We start from the raw sequence: 24444 nt of genomic DNA on the forward strand, positions 1-24444 counted from the left end.
AAAGAAAATCTCTGAGGACATACGGAATGAGAAAAGTAGCATTATGACTTTTTTGTTTTGTTATTTGTTTAGCCAGAAGATGGCAGTAGGCTATATGACAAAACGGCAAGATAATTCCTAGGCAGGGGCAGGGTTCATATAGAATGTCATGATATTAAACAGACGTTTTAAAGTGTGGTGTCTAACGATTTTTATATTAGGTAGGCTAACTCAAGGTTTCAAATTTTTTATTCGTAACGTCGCATGTGCATCCTAATTTTTGGCCATACAGTAGCAGCTTTAAAAACAGGCACCTTCTGTAATGCTCGGATGCATTATTATTTTATGCCTATAACATTCCGCGATGGCATGCAAATTAGTAGTAGCCAATTGCAGGTAGTAGGCTAATACGATACCCTTGCTTGATTACCGACAGCTAAAGCTACAGTAGGGCAGTAGCCTGCTGGGTACACGGTTGGCCAGAAAGTCATATGCTGGACCTATGTATTACGTTCATCGCTCAATTATGCGAAAAGTTGATTAGATCATGAATTCGTAAGTTATAGCCTAGTTCTAGGTGGTAGGCTACAGCCTATAACATGCAGTGAGGGGGTATGTTTTATAGCCATACAATTTATAGCCTAGTTCTCTGTGGTGAGCTACAGGCTATACCATGTAGAGAGAGGGCAGGTTTTGCCAGAATAATAGGGAAGTTTGAGCTAACGGCACGTGTGAGCGCAGCAAACGGACTGAAGAAGTTTTCAATCGGTCACCACTGCACCAGCTAAGACTCCGCGAAGGGACTTCTGCCTTCGTGAATGCATTGAATGTCTTTTTCTGTATTACTTAAAGTGGAAAGAAAAAATGCAGACGTTGATCTTTATCGTTTTCATAATCGGTCACAGTCAGTCTGATGAAAGCCAACCGTTAGATGGAAATGTCAATAACTTTGCTGTTGTAAACGGTACGGTTTACGTCGCCACGGATGACAAACTCTACCAGATGGACAGACACCTTACCGTTGAAATAAGAAAGGACACGGCGCAACCTAACAGGGTGCAGATGTTGGTGCCATTTGAAAAGAACAACACGTTGATCACCTGTGGAACCCATGACTGTGGGTACTGTGATGTGCTAGATTTGAAAAATATTTCAAAAACTGTTCATACAGAGACATTGACTGTAGCTTCAGCCTATCCCAATGAATCATCCCTCGGTTTCCTGGTCGACATCGGGGAGAGCACAAGTAACACATACCTTCTGTCCGGAGCGGTGCCAAAATTGCCTAAGAAATGCGGGCGCGATATTTTTTTCATAACTCTTAGAAACACCTACCATATCCAGGACGGAGAGATATTTTCAGCGACTGAAGATAGTAGTTCTACGCCGCGCATCAAAAATAGATCAGAGCAGTGGGTGGATTTGGACTTTGTGGATGGCTTTCCGTGGAAGAACCACTTTTATATATTCATTAATTTCAACATAAGGAGTCCTCAATCACGAGTTCGACTTCTGACTATGAAGAAAGGAAATAAAAAGAGAGATACACTGAGCTCCTTCAGAGGTACAACCCTCCAGTGCTGCGGGAGCAAATACTACTCACGGCTCGCCTCATCTGCTGTGGTTGAAGGTTCCCCACTTCTTTGGGCAGGTATCTTCAAAGTCGGTAACTCGCTCGACCCGGAGAGTACAGCACTAGCCATTTTCAATATCACTCCAAGAGACTCTCCTGGAGGAGAGGATCCGGATTTTTGCATGGAATCTAGTACAAATAAGGTTAGTAGAAGCTATAAATTCCTGAAAACGATCATATCACGGCACTGTATGGAGACCTAATATGATAGGCTAAACCCACTAGGTCTAAATATATAAGCGCATAAGCCCTGACAAAAATGTTATGTTCCTTTATTATGCATATATTTTAATGAACTACAACAAAAACGAACACCACAGCAGTGATATTAATAATTGCTAGGCTATGTGGTGGGGTCCCTGTGGTAGCTATGTAGTGAGTAGCCTACATAAAAACTACCACAGAATTCACAATATGCCACTACTACAGCATTTCACGTGTAAGGGATGATCCCCGACAATATCCAGAACAGCGGTCATTATACATAAATATTTGACTTCAGGGAGTCTGAATTCTCAATCAGAGTCGAGCATTCAACAAAGCCATGTAATGTTAATTAATTATGATGTTTCTAAACTAAATATATGAAATCATTAATGATTCACATCTTTAAGAGCCTATTAATGGGCAGTCCTATGTCTCACACTCATGTAGCCTTATTGCTGACTCCTCTTCTATGTGTATGCCAATAAAAAGTTATTTCAGAATGAATCATTAACCATCGCACCATTGGCCGTTTACAAGTACCGGTCGATGACGTCAGTGGCCACCGTGACTGCCAGTTCCTGGCTGGTGTTCTTTATCGGGACAGCAGATGGGCAGCTAATCAAGGTCGGTGTGGCCAACAGTAATTCCCAATGTTTACGCGGGCATCTTTTCTACATTAGATGTTTACAAATGCAGAGTCCTATCCGAATGAATTTAACTGTTTCCCGCAGTGTAAATCATGTAGCTGTTAATATAAGCATCTTTGGTGCATGCATTATCATTGCTGAAAATCATCTCAAAATATGTTTGGAACATCCAAACCTTGTTCCTGGAGATCTACCATCCTGTGTTTTCATTTTATCCCTAATTTGTATGCGCTTGTAACAACATCAAGGTACGTGTACCTATGAAACTCCACAGACCCAGCTTAGACACAAAGATGAAACACTGTGTGAAGCCTCTTTTGTTTCAGATTTCAATGGACAAGGCCATGAAACCAACCTGTCCTATCGTCCTGTACAAATCTGACGGCGACCGTCCTGTGCATTCCAAAATGATTTTGGACCCCATAGACAAGAAGCACATCTACTTGGCATTGGGAAATCAGGTGCCTTATGATCACGTTTTGATCCCTTTTGTCGTGTGGTTTAAAGTTGTGCTTGTAGTAATGGGCACAGCTGACTAACTGTGTAACGCAGATGAAGCGGGTGGCCGTGGCTCAGTGCTGGAGGTACGACAGCATGAGGGACTGCTGGTTTTCCCATGATCCCTTCTGTGGCTGGTGTTCTTCTCAGAGCAGGTCAGTCTTATCGCTCCTCCTAATTTCATTTTCATGTATTCATTTGGCAGGTGTCTCGTCGTTTTTACGGCAGGGCACGACGCTAGCTTTAGCTTAAACGCATCAGCGCGGTGCTCCTCCTTTGAATTACTGAAGGGCAGGTCACGACTGCACATTTGCACTTTCTGTGTGAGGGACCTAACAGGTGTGCAGTCCTCAGGTGTGAGGGGCACAGCTCAGGGAGGCAGTCTCCAGTGTAAAAAGAAATGTGGACTGGTTCAGTTAAAAGAAGGACCATCTTTGGACCATGGTTTCATGTGAAATGACTAGTGGTAGCAGTAGCACTGTTATCAGAAACATTGTTGAAGGCTCAGTAATGTGTTGCTGTGCCTTTCACACATTACCAGTCACAATCCCCCTGCCTTCACCTGTGCTCATTACTTTGCTGTCCCCATCACCCCAGGTGCACATTTCATGACGAGTGCCTCACGTCAACGTGGATCTCCATTCCTGAGGGTTCGCTGCAGGAACGAATGATTTCCTTCCGCGCGGAGGAAACGCCATCTCGCGAGGTAGAGGACATTGCTCGGAGAGGTTTTACACCGAACTGTGCTCCACTTCGGTCAAACTAATACTGCACTTCCCTCCTCTCAGAAGGTCATATTGAATGTGACAGCTCACCTGAAGGTGGTAGCTAAAGGAAGTCCTGCCTTCTCTTGCGCCTTCACCACTGAGCGTGGGGAGAGTCTGTGTGCCGGGTCTGGTGATACCGCGGCATTCCCCAGCTGCTCCTGTGTCTTCCTCAGGGACAAGTTTCCTGCAGGTCAGTGGCCCTTTTTCACCACCTACCTCTCTACCCCTCATTCACCTCCCATCTCCCCTTTTCCCTATTGCCTCAGTTTGTGTGGTGCATTGAATTCATTTACTTTTGCAGGCCTGGGTGTAACAGTGAAGATCACTATTGACAACCAGATAGTCTCTGAATCCTGGAATTTGAAGAACTGCTCTCTCATCCAAGGAGGTCCCACGTCTGCCCTGTTAGTGGATCTAAGTTATAATAGTTAAAAAGATAATTCACTTTCTGGGGCTCTATGATACTATTTCAGTATTACAGAAAAATGAACATGTATGTATTCACATTGTCCACAGGTGCTCGGAGTGTGTGGCAGCTGGCTGCCTGTGGTCTTTCACACAACACACTTGCTCCTGGATGCCTTGGTCCTCACACGAGAGTTACACACAGGTAAGTGTCATTCCAGTCTCATCATAGGTAAGACACCCACATCGAACTGAGGCTTCGCAACACATGCATGAATCGCCGTTGGTAGGAGTAGGTGTTTGTGCGCATGAGTGATTCTCCTTGCTGCTCCTACCTCTCATCATTAGCTGTTTCACCATTGTGTTGTGTCTATATTTTGTATATTTTTCTGTCAATAGTCAACATCATGCACACATGTTGATTTTCACAGATTATAAAAATGATCTCACCCCTAGAGTGAGCCACTGTACTCAGTAATCCTGATATTCAGCATATGCATCATTACTGGATAACTATGTACCAGATTTAATTTACATCCCCAAGCACAGAATAGTATCTTTGCTTTGTTATATATCTATTGTTAAATGTTTCTTCCTGCAGGGCACATGTCAGAACTACTCTTCTGGACTGAATATCTCTGTAAGTCAAACTGTCTTTTCACCCTATTTGAACCGTATTTTTTTGAGGTGTACTTTTGAGCTGGATTTTTATGTGCTGAAGAATCTAGAGGAAGTGAAAATGAGAACTGGTCCTTCCTCTTAACTAGTATAGCAGTGACCAGAATTTACCAGAGGAAAAGTCTGTTTAAAAATTTAAATGTGTCGTTTATTATACTTGAACTTGAAAAATATAGTACTAGATATTTTATGTTTTTAAATAGTATATGTTTTATATTTTGTTGTAAACTTTGTATGAATATTTATAAACTTTTCCAAGTATGTAGGAATATACAGGGCAAGGACATACATGTTCAAGCTGATCGTAAAATTTAGAACAGTAAGATACATTAGACTGCTCAATTATGCAGATATGAACTAATACATAGAGGAAGGTGTATTTATTTTCCCTTGTTTAACACAAATTCTCATTATTTCTTCATTTTTGTTTAATGTTTATGTTACATTTAATACATATTACGCTTATTCTGCCAAAAACAAATGCAAAATATGGCATTAATCATCAAAATCTGTTAATAAATGTAGTATTTTCTTATTTTGTACCAGTATCTATATATATTATATCATATATATATATATATATACACATATACACACACACATACACACAGCATGTGGCTTTCAGTTGTGAATGGAGCATTTGTTTTACATACATTTTGGCCAGGGGGCAATCAGGATATGATCAAGTGCCTTGTGTGGATGTTGCCTTTTAATAATTCTGTTTATTCATGGTTTAATAAGATTTTAGCCATTAATCCTAACCATTAAAATGTATCTTTTTGGAAATGTCATCACCAGCAAGACAACTGTATCATAATCTCTTCATCCCAGACTTGCCTTTCAGTTAGGCCACGAAAGGTTCTTTTAATAATGCTTAGTTTGCCTTTAAAATGTGCTTTGCACATTTCCCATGCTCAGGGCAAACAGATCACATGGTTTTATGGGGATGAGAGATGTAATTTTATGCTTAATCATAGGTGTCTGTCTCTGTCGTTTCTAGAAACCAGAAATTTACTCAATAACACCAAGTGAAATATCCTTCTATGGAAAAAACAATGCAACCATCACAGGGAAAAACCTTGATCATGTGACTAAACTACATATCCGTGGAGACATGGGCTGCAATCAGATGGAGTGAGTGACACAGGTCTTTCCTTGTATTTTCTGTAGTGTCCTGAAGAATCAGAACCTGTATATTCACTGGAAAGGTTACATGTTAGTTGTCATGGTAATCAGCTTGAGATGGTTTTCATTCATTTACCTGACGTGTGGAAGACACATGATGTGATGCTCCAGTCTTTTTGGAGAATATGATCGGCTCTCTCTCTTTGATAGTGACCTCCAATCTGACCAGTTCTTCATGCTCTGTTTCTATTGGTGTGAGTAAAAAGTGGGCGGGCCTAACCCGCATGTGTTCTACGCGCAGGGTTCCATTCCACAGCCGCTCCAGTGACAGGCTGACGCTGCATGTTCCGGGTGGGAACAAGGGCCGAATGACTGTTTGTGTAGAACTCCCGGACGGGAGGTGTTATGGGTCGGCCGAAATCACCTACAGATCCCCACCGTCCTGCACCGGGCTGTCGCCGGACTCCAGCTGGGCCAGGTGAGACCCCCCCCTCCCACCGCCCCCAGTTCAGAGGTCGAATTTAAAATAAAAAAATTTAGATATATTTTTTATGGGCATTTCAGCTTCATTGGATAGTGCAGTGTAGTGAGACAGGAAGAATGGTGAGCGAGCGAGAGAAAAAGAGAGAGAGAGAGAGAGGGAGGGAGGTCACACGGTCAGATTCAAACCGCTGCCGCATCCACTAGGCACCCCGAGGGGGGGAGGGGAGGAATTAACCACTGAGAGTTCCTGTTTTCATTTTATTCTTCAGCCTTTCTGTTTCTTTAAATTGCCAAATGACTCAGGCAGTGGTTTGACCTCTCACTGTTAGAAGTCTCCTCAGCCTATTGGTCAGGAACTCCCAAGGACCAGAGGTAGTTCAGCAGGCTTGGCGTGTGCCAGGTCCACATTTGCTCGTCCTTTCATCCGACTCATTTTGCTGCGTTCCCTTTTAGCGTGGCACACAGCGTAAGAGCTGTCCGTGCATCCGTTTCCTCTCCACCCTCTTTAAAGCTTCCTTCTCTGTTGGAGGTATTGCAGACCTGTCTAGCTTTGTATCTGTGGCAACTGCCTTTTTGTGCTATAATTGAGTCACATGAAAGACAGTATGGGCTTTATCATTACCTTTCATTTATTGTCATAAATAAAATTGGTTGTGTTTTCCTGGGGTCTTCATAGAAGCACTGATGCACTTATAATACTTTGGTATTGAGGAAATCTGAAGGCCAGGGTAAGAGGTCGTAGATTTGGTTTAGCACCAGGTAGCTCAGTATTTCTAGCCACTTGCTCACTCTTCAGCACATGATGGCTCAAAGGAATGTACGTTAATCCCATCCATGACAACCACCTATGTTCCTACACTGCATTGGTGAAACTATTTTTTGGGAAGCCAAAAAAATGCTGCAAGACTCCACCTGCAGTGGCCATAGAGACCTGGACCTACCATTAAAACCCATGAAAACCACGAAGACACATGAGAACCATGAGAACAAAGCCATGAAGAAAGGTGAAAACCAAACCATGAAAATTACCTTTGCTTTCACGCCTACTCCTGCCTTCCATGTTCACTACTGAGTCGCTCGAGGGAATCCGTTACATCTGCAGCCAGAAAAGAGAAAAACTCATGGGAAAGGAAAAATAAGCTTTCTGGGTTCCCCTCTTGTGATTGGTTGTTTTTCTTTTTTTTCTTTTTGCATTCGATAGTGGCGGGAGAGCAGTCAGTGTCCTGGGCACAAACCTGCAGTTTGTGGACGAGATAGAGCATTTGGACCCCCCACAGACGCTTGGTGTTAATTTCAGCTCTTCGGTGAGGGCCTCTCATCATCCTCACCCCATTACAGCCTGCTTCTCACAGTCTTCCACTTATCGCTTTCGTCGTTCTTTTACACACCCCTTTGACAAGATTTACATATCCAGCCTCATTGTCAGCCTTCACAGTACTTCTCAGATAACATTAGTTATTAGCATTGCTCAGAAATGATAAAAAAAAGATCATATCCTCATTCAGTGAAATACATTTCTACATTATGAATGCACACGAGTTTTGGCTCTCATGGTTAGTCATTTTCAGTGATGATAACATGCCAGTCTAGTCCAGTGTGAGCTGAGATTTGGTTTCTGTCTGCATTTTCACAGCTTTTCCCTAGCTCCCCACATTCCCTCAAAGCACATTTTTGAAATGAAAATTTTATTTAAATCACGTAAACACTGCCATCTCACTCTTTAGTGTCTCCCAGGATTGGCCTTAATGTATCCATCTGACGTCCCACCACAACCATACAACAGTCAAAACAGAGACCCAAAGCACCTGCCGCATCTTTGCCACGGTGACCTATCATTCTGAGCACTGTTTGCTGGTGCTTGAAATTTGTATCTTTTCAGAATCTCCAGTATTACACTCCTTCTGTTGGAACTGGAACGAGAAGAGATGTCACCGTCAGACTGAAGGTTGCAAATGAAACGATTGCATGTGCGACCCTCACCTACCACCCAGATCCAGAGTTCATCCGCTTCACTACATCACCATCCGGAGATGATTTGCGCATCACTGTTGAGGTAAAACACCATTTATTCAGATGTTCAGTTGTTCAGTTTAAGGTCGGGATTCAGTCAGGTTTTGTCTTCACAAACTTCACAAACAAGTTTGGCGAATTCACGAATCACAAAAACTTGCCCAACTGAGTTTGTGGAGAAAAACTGTAATGTTCACTGATCACTTGTGAGTCAAGTGAAGGACAAATACTGATTGAATGGAGGCCTATGTAAGGCAGGCTTATTAAAAAGAATCCTACCATTCATTTTAATACAAATTTACTTTGCAAAATGTGAAATGCACATAAAAATTATGCCAGCAGATGTGTGTATCTGATACATCCATCCATCCATTATCTATACCCGCATGTCCTGGGCAGGGTCGTGGGAGTATCTGATACAGCTCAACTGAAATATATTTTTTTATCCCAGAAGTCTTACTGTCTCTTAATGATGTTCCTCTTTTTAACTTTAAGGTTCTCTCTCTCTCTCTTTGTCTGTGTTCCAGAAAAAAGTGGACAAACTGAACATATCCAGGGAGGAGCTGAATATATACGCGCTGGAGGGTGATGTAGAACACAAATGTCAGCTGGATAAAATTGAACCAAGTCACTCTTCAGGGGTGGATTCCATTGACTGTGAAATACACAACAAGGCTAATGCCAAGATAGAGTCAGTGAAGGTGAGTCATATTTTTCATAGTCATAATTTTGAAGCTTGTCACATATTTTATTATTTTCTTTTAAATCTTTTTCTTTTCCCCAGCACTTATTGTATCTTGTATCATTATCTTGATGTTGTAGCTTGTTTGACTAGTTTGACTTAGCTTAGGTTAGGTCAGAGTAATGTTTACTGTGTGAACTGGACTTAATGTGTTCATGGCTATGAATAACCGTTACAAAATGAGTATTGTACTTTATCGGACCTGTGTTTTGTAGTTGTTCCAATGACCTTCAGTCTTACTGTACATCGTTTTGGATAAAAGTGCCAAATAAATGTAATTTAATGCAATTTAAATATTTGACTCACAGTAAATTGCAACTGAGTTAGCAATGGAAAGAACATGTTAAAGGTACACTTGTATCTGTTATGTCTGTTTCAGATATATTTGGGAAATCATCCATTTGAAGTAAAAGAGCCACAAAAGACGTTGTACTTGATTGTATTGGTCATCTGTATCATCGTTTTGATTTTTGCTGGTGAGTATTGTGAATATGCGCCAGTGATGCACTCTCTAGAAAACAAAAGATGGATGAACCATTTTCACAGAGGATTTGATTTTCCCACTTTTGCCTGGAAAACAGAAGGACCGCAGTGTTAAAAGTCAAATGACAGACTTACTGTATGAGCCTATGAGGTTGGGTCTTGCATTTAACATATACAATTGTTATTATTGTGTGTTATGTGTTATTGTCATCTCTGTTACTAGCCACGCCAAGGCCACATTTAACGTATCATCTCATTACAGTTTTTGGTAGCCTTCACAAAGTGTTTGAAGAATTGTGTGTGTGTGTGTGTGTGTGTGTGTGTGCGCGTGTGTGTTTGTGTGTCTATTACATTGTTATTTTTAGTTTGAATCTGTTGTGCAAAACAAAATGCTCCTTCGTGAAAAATGTTACTGTTTGGGGAAAATAAAGTGCTGCTAACTCATATTTGCCGGTGTCAGGTGTTGGATGCACCGCGTGGATTTACCGCTTGAAACAGAGGAAACTGTCGGAACGAATGACCGAACGTCTGGAGCTGCTGCAGTGCGACATCAGAACAGAGATTCGGCAAGGTCAGTTGCCATGGAAACGCCGCGACCTGTAACGAACCGCGCGTTGCCCAGTCTCACCGCTGCCTGTGACCCAGGCCTCTGCATTGCGATTCCCGTAGTGGAGAACAAGATCTATATTCTACATGAAGAAGGATCATTTCAACTCTTTTTGAGGATCGGCTCGGTGAAATCACCTTCTTTGGCAAACGTTCTGCTGCACAAACACCGGCGTGTGTTTATTACACTTGTCAAACTAAACCGAAATGTAGAAGAACAGACTGTGAACACCACATCGTTATTAATTAATCTCTTCTTGCTCAAATTTTTTCCCACAAGCAGTAAAAAGATGCCTATCTGCCTAGAATTGTTTGTCATTGTTGTTTCCAGTACTGAAGTCTAAGTTCAGAACTTACAGAGCTGACAGGCAGTTTGTGTTCCAGCTTAACGTTTTGTCATGAATAACAATGTTATAATAACATAATTTATGCTCTTCCTCAATGTTCTGTAGGCTTTGTAGATATGCAGACACAAAAAATGGATTTGAAAGAAAATGTTGGAGTGATCCCTTTCTTAGACTACAAGCATTTCGCTTCTAGAATCTTCTTCCCTGATGTAAGTAAGAGAATTATTTCAGGTGGAGTGCACCATACTCAGGAAACTGATACAGTAGTGATGTGCCATTGATGAAAATGTTTTTATGGTTTTTTTTTTTCAGCAGGTAACTATGAGTGGTTTCCTTAAAGACCTGGACCAGGTGAGCTCAGTTCCAAACATGCTCTTCTGGCCTCACCATGCAGCACACAGATCCATTTCTGATGAATGGCTGCTATCCTTTTCTGCTTATTTCTCACATATTATTATTATTATTATTATTATTTGGCAGATTTTTAAAGGCGTTCAGTTGACCAATTTACCCGGATTTTAGGACTTTTTTTAAGTTAAATAAATGCTGAGCCTGTTCATTTCAGGCTACTGGTATTAGGCTTGTGTTTGTACCTGTATCAGGCCGCTGGTGTTAAGCTTGTGTTTGTACCTGTATCAGGTGCTGTGTTTGTACCTGTATGGCTGCTGGTGTTTGTACCTGTTAGGCTGCTGGTGTTTGTACATCGCTGGTATCAGGCTGCTGGTGTTTGTACCTGTATCAGGTTGCTGGTGTTTGTACCTGTATCAGGTTGCTGGTGTTTGTACCTGTATCAGGCTGCTGGTGTTTGTACCTGTATCAGGCTGCTGGTGTTTGTACCTGTATCAGGCTGCTGGTGTTTGTACCTGTATCAGGCTGCTGGTGTTTGTACCTGTATCAGGCTGCTGGTGTTTGTACCTGTATCAGGCTGCTGGTGTTTGTAACCTGTATCAGGCTGCTGGTACCTAAGCTGCTGGTTTGTACCTGTATCAGGCTCGGTGTCACGATGATCAGAGCTGTGGTTTTTACCTGCTATCAGGCCGGCTAAGCTATGCGTCTCTTGTACCCGTCTTTTGTCACGCCTAGGAACAGAAAACTTAGCTTTACTGCTAATGAAGTCTCCCAATCAGGGTCACTCACAGTATATGAGGATGCTGATTAACGGATGTGTAAATTAGATTAGATAATACCGAATAGTCTGTTTCACTGACATCTGCGTTACAGAATTGCTTTCTCTCAATATAAATACCACACAACAATGCAGATGATACAAATAATAAAATTATTGATGTGAAGATGATGGACAAATTGCATAGGGTATGTACACCATATGCCACCCACCCCCATTAAGGGGGTGGAGCAATTGGGGGGGGGGGGGCGCTTTCAGTAGCTTCAACTTTTCAGATGTGGGGTAGTAGCTGGCTTTTTGTCAGCCATGGTGTAAGGGGGTAGAGTAACTGGTGCTGTAGCCTGTCAGGTGTGGTCTAGGGGGTAGAGTAACTGTGGTGTAGCCTGGCTGGTGTGGTGCAGGGAGGTAAAGTTACTGTGGTGTAGCCTCCAACGTGAAGGTGCTAATGGTGGAGTGAAACCACATCTGTTTGGCCCAGGTGCCACGTGGCCTCCTTGCTGACCCTGGCCCTGCACAGTGACCTCCCCTACCTGACCGAGGTGATGGAGGTCCTCCTCCGGGCCCTCATGGACCAGTACAGCAACACCCAACCCAAACTCATGCTGCGGAGCACCAAGTCCATCGTGGAGAAGCTCCTGACCAACTGGATGTCCATCTGCCTTTACGGCTTCCTGCGGGTCAGTCTCTCTCTCTCTCTCTCTCTCTCTCTCTCTCTGCACTTCATTTGCATTTAGAACTAGGCGGCCACGACTTTGAAATGACACTGCAGCTGTGAGGTTGTGAGTGTGCTATTTGAATCTATATGTGAAACCTCAAAATCAGTGAACTTCTCTTATCAGCAAGGGTTTGTTACATGCAGTCTTCTACACCAGTTCCCTCTGTTACGTGCCAGGTTTTTTCTCCCGGTCTCATTATCCCGTCAAGTCTGCTACAGGTCACTCCGCAATTTGTGAGGCGGAGGAAGAGTGCGTTGTTTTCCCCCCAATCCTCTTCTACGGACCTGCCTGGCGACCAATGAGGAACTAACCCACACCTATATATAGCTAATATTGTCAGTTACCCTGGAGTGACTTGGATTTGAATTTTAGTTCACTTCTGTATTGACTCTGTGCTATTTTTGACTTCTGTGTATCGACCGTATTTCCTGAATAGACTTCGGGTTTGGGTTCACGTCTCTGGTTTGGTTGCTGGTTTTGTGTTGGGTTAGGAGTGTGATTTTTTTCTAAGAACTGTCACTGTTAGTTCCACTTGTGTATATATATAGTTAAGGGCGTGTACCACCCTTGTATGTTTTTGTTCAGTTTAGAATAGTCAGTATATAGTTAGGTTCGGAAAATCTTCGGGTTTCAGTTAGTTAGGTTCTTTCATTTCTAGAATTGTTAGTAGCTTATATTTTTGTTTTGGTTATTTTCTTTTGTTTGGTACCTCCCAGTGTTTCCCCTCCTGTTTGTTCGTTGTATATTAAAATAATTGTGTAAATAAAATTAATCATTAATGATCATTCATTTTGTTACTCCCCTGTACCCCTATACCATCTTGGGGACGTAACCCCCCTCTCTCTCTCTCTCTCTTGATCAGGAGCATTTGTTATAAGTTTTTTGTTTCTTCCCAGGAGTCTGTGGGGCAGCCCCTGTTCCTGCTGGTGTCGGCGCTGAACCAGCAGATCTCCCGGGGTCCCGTGGACTCGGTGACGGAGAAGGCGCTATACACGCTGAACGAGGACTGGCTGCTGTGGCAGGCGCAGGACTTCAGCGCCCTGGTACGAGGGCCACGCCCGCTTCTTCATTCCGTTTGTCTTCTTTCTTTCTGCTTCCTGGCGCGTAGACCACAGACCACGGAGTTCTCCCTGTAGCGTTCTGACATTGACAATGTAGTTTACACCCATTTCTTGGGTGGGTCATGTACCCTTCTTGCTCAACTAGCACTAGTTTTCCTCGGCAGTAAGTTGACGGGCTCTTTCTGTGCCGCACGTGTGACGTCAAGTAGACCAATCCCTGATCAATTTCGCCGCCAGAAGGGGAGAAGGCAAGAGATGCTAACTGCCGCTGCCTCTACTGGTTAGCATTCTGGAACCAGAATCTGCCAGAGACTGTTAGCTGTTAGCTGTGTTAGCTGTCCCGTGAGTCAGGGCCGGGACAGGGCGGCGCTAATGCTGGGCCTTAATAGAGAGGCAGGGCCTCCGGTGAAGAGGCCGCAAAGAACAAAACAAAAAGCAGCAGGCTGTTGGCATTCTTTTGAAACCCAAAATTATCTAACCTCACGCAGACAATGTGCACATGCACTCGTACATACACGCATAGACACAACAGACGCGCAACGCGCACACACACACACACACACACACACTTATAACTTCCAACCACCTCGTGCTAAGGCGGGCTGCAGGGAGCCTGTGGTGTTTGTTTGACAATGCTCTTGTCTGGGTGGAGGCAGGGCACCGTGAGCATTGCTGAGTTTTGTTGAGGTGAGAGAACTGCCAGCTTAGTCTAGCTTCCCAGAGCCTGCGCTTACATAATCTAGCCACTTCCTCTTTTTGCCGTGAAACGCAACAAATAAATGTAAGCATCGCTTTTTACACTGTCTGAAATGGTACACTGTTTCACTTCTGTGTCCATTTATCCAAGCGTGACTGTAGCCATTTGGCAAAGTGGCACTTTTGATAATATGGCGGAATTATTTGCATGTTTATTTTTGTTATGATACTGCTTGAAGATGCAGTTACTGCTCAAAGTTTTAGTTTGCCGTTTTTTTTTTTTAAACCAATTCTATTTTCCCTGGTGGAGAGTAGAAAGAGAGTTAGCAGCTGCTAACTGCTGTTAGGAGTCTGCCTGTCTTTTTAAGGATTGTTCTAGCTTTCTTTAAAAAGAAAAAAACACTGTTGTTGACAGGAAGTGGATGTATCTTTTCATTTCGTGGCACCCTGCCTATTACATATAGTATATAATTAGGCTGGGCTCTTTTGAATAATTGTCAGAAATAAGAGAATCATTATGAAACTTTTTTTAAATGAATTTTAAAAAGAGACACAGTCAGTTTTGAACACCTTTACATCATCATTGAAATAAGACACAATAATGTATACTGGCACAGGTGAACACCATATTAAAATGCCTCTTTCCTCCTGGATTAACTGTCTTTGTGTCAGAACTGTAGACCTCAGGGTTTTTCCTTTGAGCACGCTTAATTAATCTGAGGAATGAAAGCATTTCACTGCAATAAACTCACCATCACTGTCCTTTCACTTCCTTACGTTGAGCACAGACAACTAACCCTGTAGCCTTGTGTGGTGCTGTGTTTAACTTTTGTTACAAAATGACTCACCAGCTCAATGGCATATGCTGTCCCCTTATGTGGCTACTGCCCAATGCGGATATGGATTTTATTCTTATATTGTGATCTGGTTTTAAGTAAACACAAGTTTATTTGGCAGATTAAAGCAAATGCCTCCTGTAAGACATCGACTGCTTAAGTCTTTGTCTTGAAAAGTAAAAAAAAAGGTTCTGGAGAAGTTCTTCTTTTCTGCATGCAGTCACGCTGCAAAATTGTCTTTGTCGCTGGAAATCGTGAACATCTTATGTTTCGTTTTTAGCAGTCCTCGGCTGAACGAGGGCGACACCAAGTATGCACAAGTTCTCAAAAAAGGGAACTGATCATATCCTGTGCACAGTAATGCCAGTACATTTTGCCTATTCTGGTAATGCAGTTGTTTTTACCACTGTACGAGATGAATATGTTAAATACCAGGGAGAAAATATGACTGAATTCAGACGAGGGCCTGGACCCCAGACATCTCTGTGCAAATATACGCTACATGGCCAAACGTATGTGGGCACCTGACATACGGACAGACAAGATCTCATCCAAAATGATGGGTGTTAATATGGAATTGGTCCACCCTTTGCTGTTATAACAACCTTCTGGGATGGCTTTACAGTAGATGTCGGAGCATTGCTGCAGGGATTTGCTTCCACTCAGCCAGAAGAGCATTAGTGAGGCCGGGTGCTGGTTGGGCGATTAGGCCTGGCTCGCAGTTTGCTTTATAATTGAGCCCAATGGTTTTGGATGGGGTTGAGGTCAGGACTCTGTGCATGCCAGTCAAGCTCTTCCACACATTGATCCCAACAAAACCATTTTTATATGGACCTCACTGTGTGTATGGGGCCCTTGCCATGCTGAATCAGGAAAGGACCTTCCTCAAACTGTTGCCAGTTGGAAGCACAGAATCGTCCAGAATGTCACTGCATTAAGATTTGCCTTCACTGGAACTAAGGGGCCCAAAACCTTACAAACCGCCTCAGACCAAGGGGTGTCCAGATACTTTTGGACATATAGTCTATCTGCTATATATATAAAAAGCCTGTCGCAGAACCTTCAAGTTTGCTGCTTGCGGTTTGTTGCTGTGATGTCACTGTGTCATTTCGTGGCCATTGCCCTTGTGACCCTACAGAAGTTGAATGTGTCCTTCGACGTGGTGTCGGTGGGGGAGGGCAGCTCCCCCCTGGAGGTCAGCGTGCTGGATTGCGACACGGTGGAGCAGGCGAAGGAGAAAATTCTAGGGGCCTTCAAGAGCAAGTTTGGCTTCCCCTACAGTGGGCAGCTCCCAGACATTGACATTGGTGAGCATGCCCTTTCTGAAACTTCGCCTGCTGGATTTAATTAGTGGGTGGGTCCAGGTAATAGTGAGTGGGCCAGATTATTTAAGATTGAGGTAGTGTCACATTCACTTAAACAGGACAAACAATACACTGGTTGCGTTGAAGTAATAACATCATATTTCATAAACAGTGTGCAGTCATTAGGCCGACTTCACAAAGTTAGAGTAATATTCACGTCACAGTTACAATTGCTTTTCCACATTAGCAATACTACACTGGATCAGTATTTTGGGCCAGTGATATAATTGGGTTGCCTAGGCCCACAGTGCTACAACGTGCCACCGCCACTGGTCTTAACATTTTCTGAGCTTCACACAAGCAAAAGGGTCTGATTTGTTCAATAATGCAGGAACTGTGTGCTTACACAGTCAGGCGGTTGTCTGGCGCGCTGTCCACAACTTATTACTTCCCCTGTTAAAAGACAATATTCCCGCTCTCGTGTTGCTACTTCGGTTCAGAAATGTGGTGAAAGCAAAAGACCGGACATCTATTGGTTCCCTAAACTCTTCTCTTCGTTCTCATTTCAGCATATGAGAAAGGAGGCCAGTCTGTCCTGCTACAGGAAGTGGATCAGAGTTCAGAGGTCATGGGTTCCGTGACCATGCTCAACACCCTCAGGCACTACCAGGTGAAGGAGATCGTGCAAGCCAACCCAACCCAACCCGGCCAAATAAGGCCTTCTGTGTTCTCTTCTCTTCTCGACGACAGTGGTTTTATGACCTAATTTCACACATGTTCAAGTGCAGCAACAAAAGCGGAAGGAGTGTTCTGTCTGTTACGCTGTTAACAATGTCAAAATCCTTTTTTGCACTTTCGTTAAAAAATGTTACTGTAGCTACTTGCTGAACTTAGCCTTCAGAAACATTGCAGAAGCTTCACGTGCTGTACAGTGCTTTCTGCTGGTTCAAAATCCATTCAAGGCGCACCCCCCCCCCCCCCCACACACACACACACACCACCACAGTGTGATTTCTAGCCTAGATATTGGATCCTTTCAAAGGCCTGACTTTTAACCGAAATGTTCATGTCCCAAGACCAAGTAAGGGCAGGACTAGATAAGGATTGGACCAGGATTAGATTAAAACTTTAAACCACATTATACTTATACTTATATTAAACCTCAATCCAAAGCATCACTGTACTTTTTACTCTCCTTTTCCAATGGCCTTTTCCAAAGAACTCTATGTCCAAGAAGCAGAGATACAGATGGATGCATTGAGGGATGGCTTGGTTGATTGTTTGACTGATTGACTGGTTGATTGCCTGGCCGATTACTTGGAAGATCTATGTTTCCATACTGCTGGTCTGTTTTGCAGATTCCCGATGGAGCCTCTGTCAAAGTCATCACAAAACAAGCCCACGCCCCTTTGAGCACACAAGTCAGTTTGAAGGGTGAGTCGTGGCCTCTTCACAGACATCACAAACACAAGGTTTCTTTTTTCCATAGGGTGAGGGGGGGGGGGGGTTGGGGTTGCAGCGTGTTTGTAATGTAATGTAATGTAATGTGTTTCTCCTTGCACTCCGATGCATCGTAAGAGGCGTCAAGGGTCTCGTTCAAAAAAACGGCCTCTTGGTGCGTGCCTCTACGGGCGAAGCTTCTCACATTCAGTGAGCGCGTTCTTCTTCCGCTGCCTCCTCGAGGGAAGCACACGCTCTCCGTTTCTCTTCCCCCAGGAGCTACGCTCATTAAATGTTTTCCCTCAGGAGTGCCGTGCGTTAAATGTCTGTGTCCACACGCCGGATAAAACTCGTTTGGAACATTTGCAGCGGTCCGGCAGTTGCAGACGGTGTCATTTCACCACCCTGTGAGTCTCGGAGGGAAAAGTAATCCTAAACCATGTGCGGTGTTTTGTGTGTTGCAGATGATAGGAACTACTCCATTAAGTACTTCCACTTGGTAAGCTGCACCATGACTCTCTCTAGTTTTTTTTTCATAATATAATTAATCAACAAGAAATGAAAATGGCTTTGGAAACGGTTCTTCAGTAGGTGGGGCGGCAGCTGATCTTTGTTCCTTGATGCGTTCTGTCACAGATCGATCCTGATATTGATTGTGCCCAGGGAGGGAATCCAGAGAGGAAGAAGCTGAAGCTCAAAGAGATCTATCTGACAAAACTGCTCTCCACCAAGGTACAGACGCTTAGACCTACTGTCCACAAAAGTACAGACACCTAAAACTGCTGTAACTTGTGGAGACTAAAACCTACAAATTTGTGTGTGCGTGTGTGTGAATGAAAGGGAAAGGGAAATACAAAGCAAGAGAAAGACAAAAAAATATATATCAAATAAAATCTTTTTTCTTGCAGTCCTCTCATTTTTATTTTGATAAAGTGAGAGCACTTGTAAGGCAGTTGGTGAACGTGTGATGGAGTTATGAAGTCGCTTTCAAAGCTCCCACTGAGAATCTCCATGGTTACCTCAATTAATTCATTCATTGTATTTGTGTAGCGCTTTTCTGAACTTCCGAACGCTCAAAGTGCTTCACGGCGATGAGGGAGAACTCGCCTCACCCACCACCAATGTGTAGCACCCACCCGGGTGCGCCAGAAAGCTCACCGCACATTAGCGAAGGTGGAGAGGGAGAGAACATTTTTGTAGCCAATTAAATCAGGGGGTGATTTTGGTGGCAAGTTTGCGAGAGCAAGATCTGGGATTTGGCCAGGACACCGGGGAACCCCCTACTCTTTGCAATGAGTGTCACGGGATCTTTAGTGACCACAGTTGAGGCAGGAAATCGGTTTAACGAAAGACGCCTCATACCTCACTCCTCAGGTGGCCGTGCACTCCTATGTGGAGAAGCTGTTCAGGTCGATTTGGGGCACCGCCAACAGCAGAGTCCCGCCCGCAGTCAAGTACTTCTTCGACTTCCTGGACGCTCAGGGAGAGAGCAAGAAAATCAGCGACCCGGATGTGCTCCACATCTGGAAAACCAACAGGTGCCTGACGTCGCTTTTCTCAGTCCCCACTGCGAGCCATACTCACTCACAACATCAGTTTCAGGCTCTAATGTGCATAGCAATAATAATAATAATAATAATAATAATAATAATAATAATAATATTACGTTTATATGACTGCATTACAGGTATTTAGCGGGCACTCTTATCCTGAGCAACCTGTGCATAGCTTCTGCATATTTACATAATATCCATATTATTCAGGTGGAGATATATTGAAGCAATTTGGGTTAAGTACCCAAGGGTATGTTGTGAACATAAAAGTACAGATAAGTGAAGTTTGCTCTCCTATCTCTCATCCTCCCCGGGGTCCTCCACCTTCCCAGCCTGCCCCTGCGCTTCTGGGTGAACATTCTGAAGAACCCCCAGTTTGTGTTCGACATGGAGAAGACGCCGCTTCTGGACAGCTGTCTGTCCGTCATTGCCCAGGCCTTCATGGACTCCTTCTCATTGGCCGAGCAGCAGCTGGACAAGGTAACCCGTACCTGAGCCTTACGTGAAGCCCCTGTCACAAAAATCATTCCGCTAGGACACATGTATTTATCATGGGGTGAAACTGGGCCGGTCCTACTGTAAGATTACTTAATAAATGGGCCTGTCCAGTCACAGGATCCAATTAGAAATTTAGACATTTCTCTGAAGAAACCGGAGGCAGTGGGATATTACCAGTTCACAGAACATTAAAAAGCCTAATCAGATCAGTCAGTTTCAGTAAATCCTCCCTGAGGTGAAATAAATGACATCCAGTCCAATTGGTGGCTGATACAGAAACTGAGAGGTGAAGATCCTGCTTAAAAAATTTATTTAAAAGGGGATTTCTGTTACAAGCCTTACAACATACTCTTTAAATTTCCAATAAGCTATACTAACCGAAGATTTCAACGCGTCACTTCCAGCATTCTCCCACCAACAAACTCCTCTATGCCAAAGACATCCCCCAGTACAAGCTGGAGGTGAAGGCCTACTACAAGCAAGTGGGAGATCTGCCTGGGTTTTCCAGCGAAGATTTCAAGGCTTTCCTGCAGGAAGAATCAGAGGTAAAGTTGACAGACTGACCGATTCTCGCCTGCTTATTGAAGAACTGTCGTAATCTATGTGTGTGGTTGGGAGCAGACCTGGGTCAAATGCGCATTTGTTTTGGATTCAAATACTTTTCTATGCTTTACTGATCTTGTCTGGTGTATTGGAACCAATTAAATACACCAGAAAAAGTGTAAACCCTGGTCATGTTGGCAGGTTCAGTTACACCAGGCAAGATCAATAGAGCACAGAAAAGAATTTGAATCCAAAACAAATACGTATTTGACCCAGGTCTGGTTGGCAGCGTTAACATGAATTTGACATCAAGATAACGGGACAGTAAGAGATACTGTAGGTGGTGAGAGCTTTTTTCCTGCTAACCGTTTGCTTTGCTTTTTTCAGAAACACGAAAATGAATTCAACGAAACGGCCGCACTGCAAGAAATCTACAAGTACTTGCAGCAGAACTTCAACGCGGTAGGCTTTCGTTTTGTGATTTAGAAGGACCGACCTCATGCTCACCCAGACCATTCCTGTCCCATTTGTAGAATAAACATCATCGCGCGTTTCACGCGATGGTAACTGCCCACGCCGTCGGGGTGAAAACGGTTGCATCGTCCGTTGCGTTATTCTCCAGGAGTCAGAGCACGCGCCTGTCGCAGAAGCAGCGGTCTGACTCCCGAGTTCACTCTTCTCTGGCGAGAACAAGTCGTCAGAGGGCTTCTATTTGGAAGGAAGAAAAATTCTGCGTTCGGTACTTTCCACTTTCCACTCTCGTGGAAATGTCGCAAGCGTTTTTTTTTCCTGCTTTGAGGGCTGAGGGCTGTTGCAAACGCTGTGTGCACATTTCCCGAACATGATTTCATTGTCTCTGTTCAGTTTTTGAATAGTTCAATAGATATCACAATATTCAATTAGTAACATAGTATAACAGTCATGAATAATTACTTGTGTAGTACTGGTGCAAATACAGCTACCATGCATCACCTAGGTGGGTGCTACACATTGGTGGTAGCACTGTGACACACTTTGTGTGTGAGAAAAGTGCTATATAAATGCAGGCCATTATTAATTCATTAATTCAGCCTGGCAGTTACACATCACAGCCTCACTCTTGCGGAACATGGCAATTTGTGGCAGCTGCCTTGCATGATAATAATAGAATCAAACACCTAATAATGGGAAGAATCAGAAAGTAGACTGTTGCTATTTGAATTGTCAGAATTCCATGGGTACATATCAGCCAATCAGAAGCCTGAAACTATGTGTGTTGTCAGACGAGCATACCAAGGCCAGACAAAACGTATCAATGTGATAATGCATTTGGAGCTCTGTGTGAGCATACCCTGTCACTGGAGACCTTGAGCCTCACTAGGGCAAGGCTGAGAGCTTTGTCTGGCTCAGTCCTTTTTTAGATAGAAAGGCATTTGTTACTGTTTTACACAGACTGAAGGAAAATGTCAGACTTTTCGATGACAGGAAGATGGTTCATCCACTGCAGAAAGACACAGTAATCTTTGGTGACTCGTGTCATCTATTACATCCGCAGGTAGAGGAGAAGCTGGTACAGAATGGGGCTTCCAGTGAGCTGAAGGAGAAGCTGCAGCAGGTCAAGGATTTGTTCACCAATGACAAGAGCTGTTCCTTGGACTGACCTCCCTCCTGCCGCACACGCCCAAGAGACATGTTTATTGGCCGGAAGGGCTGTTCCTGGGATCGACCTCCCTCCTGCCGCATAGACCCAACAGACATGTTTATTGGCTGGAAGAGCTGTTTCTTGGATCAAAGTTCTTCCCTCACCGTCACACAGCTCAATCAAGTGATGGACCCAGGCTACCGGGCTCTTCTATGGCCACTATGGAAGCCAGGCCGGCTGCCTCCAGTCAGCAGCCCTGAGGAAACTCAGACTGAAAACTTTTAAACACACGGCTGATCTCACATTTCAGGGCAGAGGGCAGACAGTTGCTGTTGTTATTCCTCAGGTTGAAGGTCTTCGTGCCTTATGCACTTTGGGGTCCCACGCTAATGGGTATTCCTCACCTGCATGAATTATTGAAAGAATGTTCCGCAGGCTTCTTTGAACAGACTAGCAAAATCACAATGCACTAACCATGGCCATGTGTTTGGCCGTCCTGTTTTACCTCATACATCTTCACTTTGGCATTTGCTTCTGTAAAACAGTCACAACTGATCAGTTAAAACAGGTTAACAGCCCCAATTAAAGGGTAGTTTTGTGATTTAGGATAAACTGTGATCTACTGTAACGCAACCATAATCAAAAAATACTCTCTCATCGCTACTTCTAGGGAACGTCTGTGAGGAACATATGTTGTCTTATAAAAGGTCAAGTTAATTAGCTCATGCCTTATAGTCAGTGACCCCCTGCAGAAAGCAATGGCTCTTAAGTCTGGTGGTTTCTGCACAAAGCCAGTAAGCAGTCAGGCTGCGTCAGGCTTTCCCATTCAGAGCTTATCTTCATTTCTGTGGTGTAAAACAGGCTGAGGTGCTTCAGATACACAGTCACTCCATCAGCTGCAATGTCGAATGCATCTTGTTTCAGTGATTTTGCAGTTAAATATGCCAAGTGCTACGCTCCACCGGGCCAATCAGTGTAGCCTGACGTGTTTCAGTGCTTGGGTACTTACATGAAACTTACATGACTGTGAAAGAGTACATTAATGCTACAGCATAGCAGTTATGCATGTTTTTTTTAAATGAATTTTGCTGGAGAAAGTTATTCACAGGTTACTGTTTATATCTAACTGAACACATGCTACTGCTCTGGAAGGTTTATTTGGTGATATACTTAATGTACATGCAAATGAACTTACTTCATATTTTAATAATACTTTATTAAATACTGTGTGTCTCTTGCTGATATTTTAACAACAAACAGGAAGATTTAAAAAATGAGAAACAGGTCAGTAAGCAGGATCTTATTTTAAACTGGTTTCTTGGGTGCAATGACACTTTCAAAATGTACCGCCAACTGCCTGCTAGAACTGCCGTTCCGCTTTTTACAGCACAAGCAAAAGAGCGTGTTCTTTGAAAAGCTCAGTGTTGAGTCGGCTCAAATCCTTTCTCTTGTGAAATGAGTTTCAAAACGCCTCTGCAAAACCGTACGGGGTAGAATCACGATGAGCCGAACGATGAGAAGCGGCTTTTCTATTTGAGTGTGCTATTTTCTGGTGTGTGCTGACCCCAAGCCCGTTAGGGCATTTGAAGCCTGGAAGAAGCAATCTTGTGAGGAAATGCGTATTAGAGCAAAGGCAGTGGCAACTCGCGCTTTGCGCGGACTTATTCGTGGTGTATCGGTTTGCACTGTGAGGACCTTCGCCAAGCACGGGGAGTTCCCGAATCAGTCCATGTTCGGTGCGTACAGGAAGTATCGAGTTTGGAGGAAGTTATCTTTGAGTGTGAGTGACACAACTAAATTCAAACAATGGACAAATCAAAGTTAAATATATCCAGGGGTGTGAATTTTTTCTCCTACAATTTGAAGCACAGATTAGCATGTTGTCTCCTTGGAAGCCACAAAAAGACCATGCTAAATTAAAAGTGAACTGTTGCAAGCAAAGGATAAGTATTTAAAAAGGCTATTAGTGGAGTTTTGCTGGTTGCAAAAAACCTAAGGCCCAGACCTAGTAGCAAAGCCACAAATGTACACACACACATTCTACATTATGAGCCTGGAAATGACTGATTAATAATTGATGGAGCAGTCCCAGATGCCTGTTAGCCATGGTCCCTGAAATATGGTCAGACCCTAACCGTCTGTATGTTGCTGCTTGAACTTCGCTTTGCCTGAGTTTTTCTATTAACTGTTCAGTGCCCTAACCGACTTTAGGGTGCAAGTGTGCCAAATAATAAAATGGAGTGACTGAACTCAACTCTTCTTAAACCAGAAGGCCTTGGCTGCTGACACTTTGATTTTACTTTGATTAAAACCATCATTCAACAAACCAACAGCAAGTGAGGAAATTCTGAATAGTGGTTACGATGAAATATAAATATATTTTACCTTAAAAGTAAGGATTACTTTCTGTCTCAAACTATTGATATAGCTCAGGAGGTAA

At 43.4% G+C, this 24444-nt stretch overlaps 1 protein-coding gene across 1 annotated transcript; it reads left to right on the forward strand.

The window, feature by feature from the left end:
* The first annotated feature begins 18 nt into the window (after nt 1-18).
* plxnc1 (plexin C1) lies at nt 19-24275 on the forward strand. The gene is made up of 30 exons (XM_064342032.1): nt 19-1755; nt 2309-2443; nt 2793-2927; nt 3019-3119; nt 3562-3670; nt 3753-3922; nt 4031-4135; nt 4248-4341; nt 4738-4776; nt 5815-5948; nt 6241-6417; nt 7624-7726; nt 8302-8475; nt 8960-9133; nt 9554-9650; nt 10118-10228; nt 10716-10819; nt 10923-11126; nt 12186-12413; nt 13349-13495; nt 16184-16352; nt 16919-17019; nt 17708-17783; nt 18254-18288; nt 18426-18521; nt 19164-19327; nt 19675-19822; nt 20245-20385; nt 20771-20845; nt 21918-24275. Exons 1-30 carry the CDS (start codon nt 844-846, stop codon nt 22020-22022), a joined length of 4563 nt encoding a protein of 1520 aa, XP_064198102.1. The 5' UTR covers nt 19-843; the 3' UTR covers nt 22023-24275.
* Nucleotides 24276-24444: the final 169 nt, after the last annotated feature.

Source organism: Anguilla rostrata, chromosome 7 (assembly GCF_018555375.3).
Source record: "Anguilla rostrata isolate EN2019 chromosome 7, ASM1855537v3, whole genome shotgun sequence".
NCBI lineage: Eukaryota > Metazoa > Chordata > Actinopteri > Anguilliformes > Anguillidae > Anguilla > Anguilla rostrata.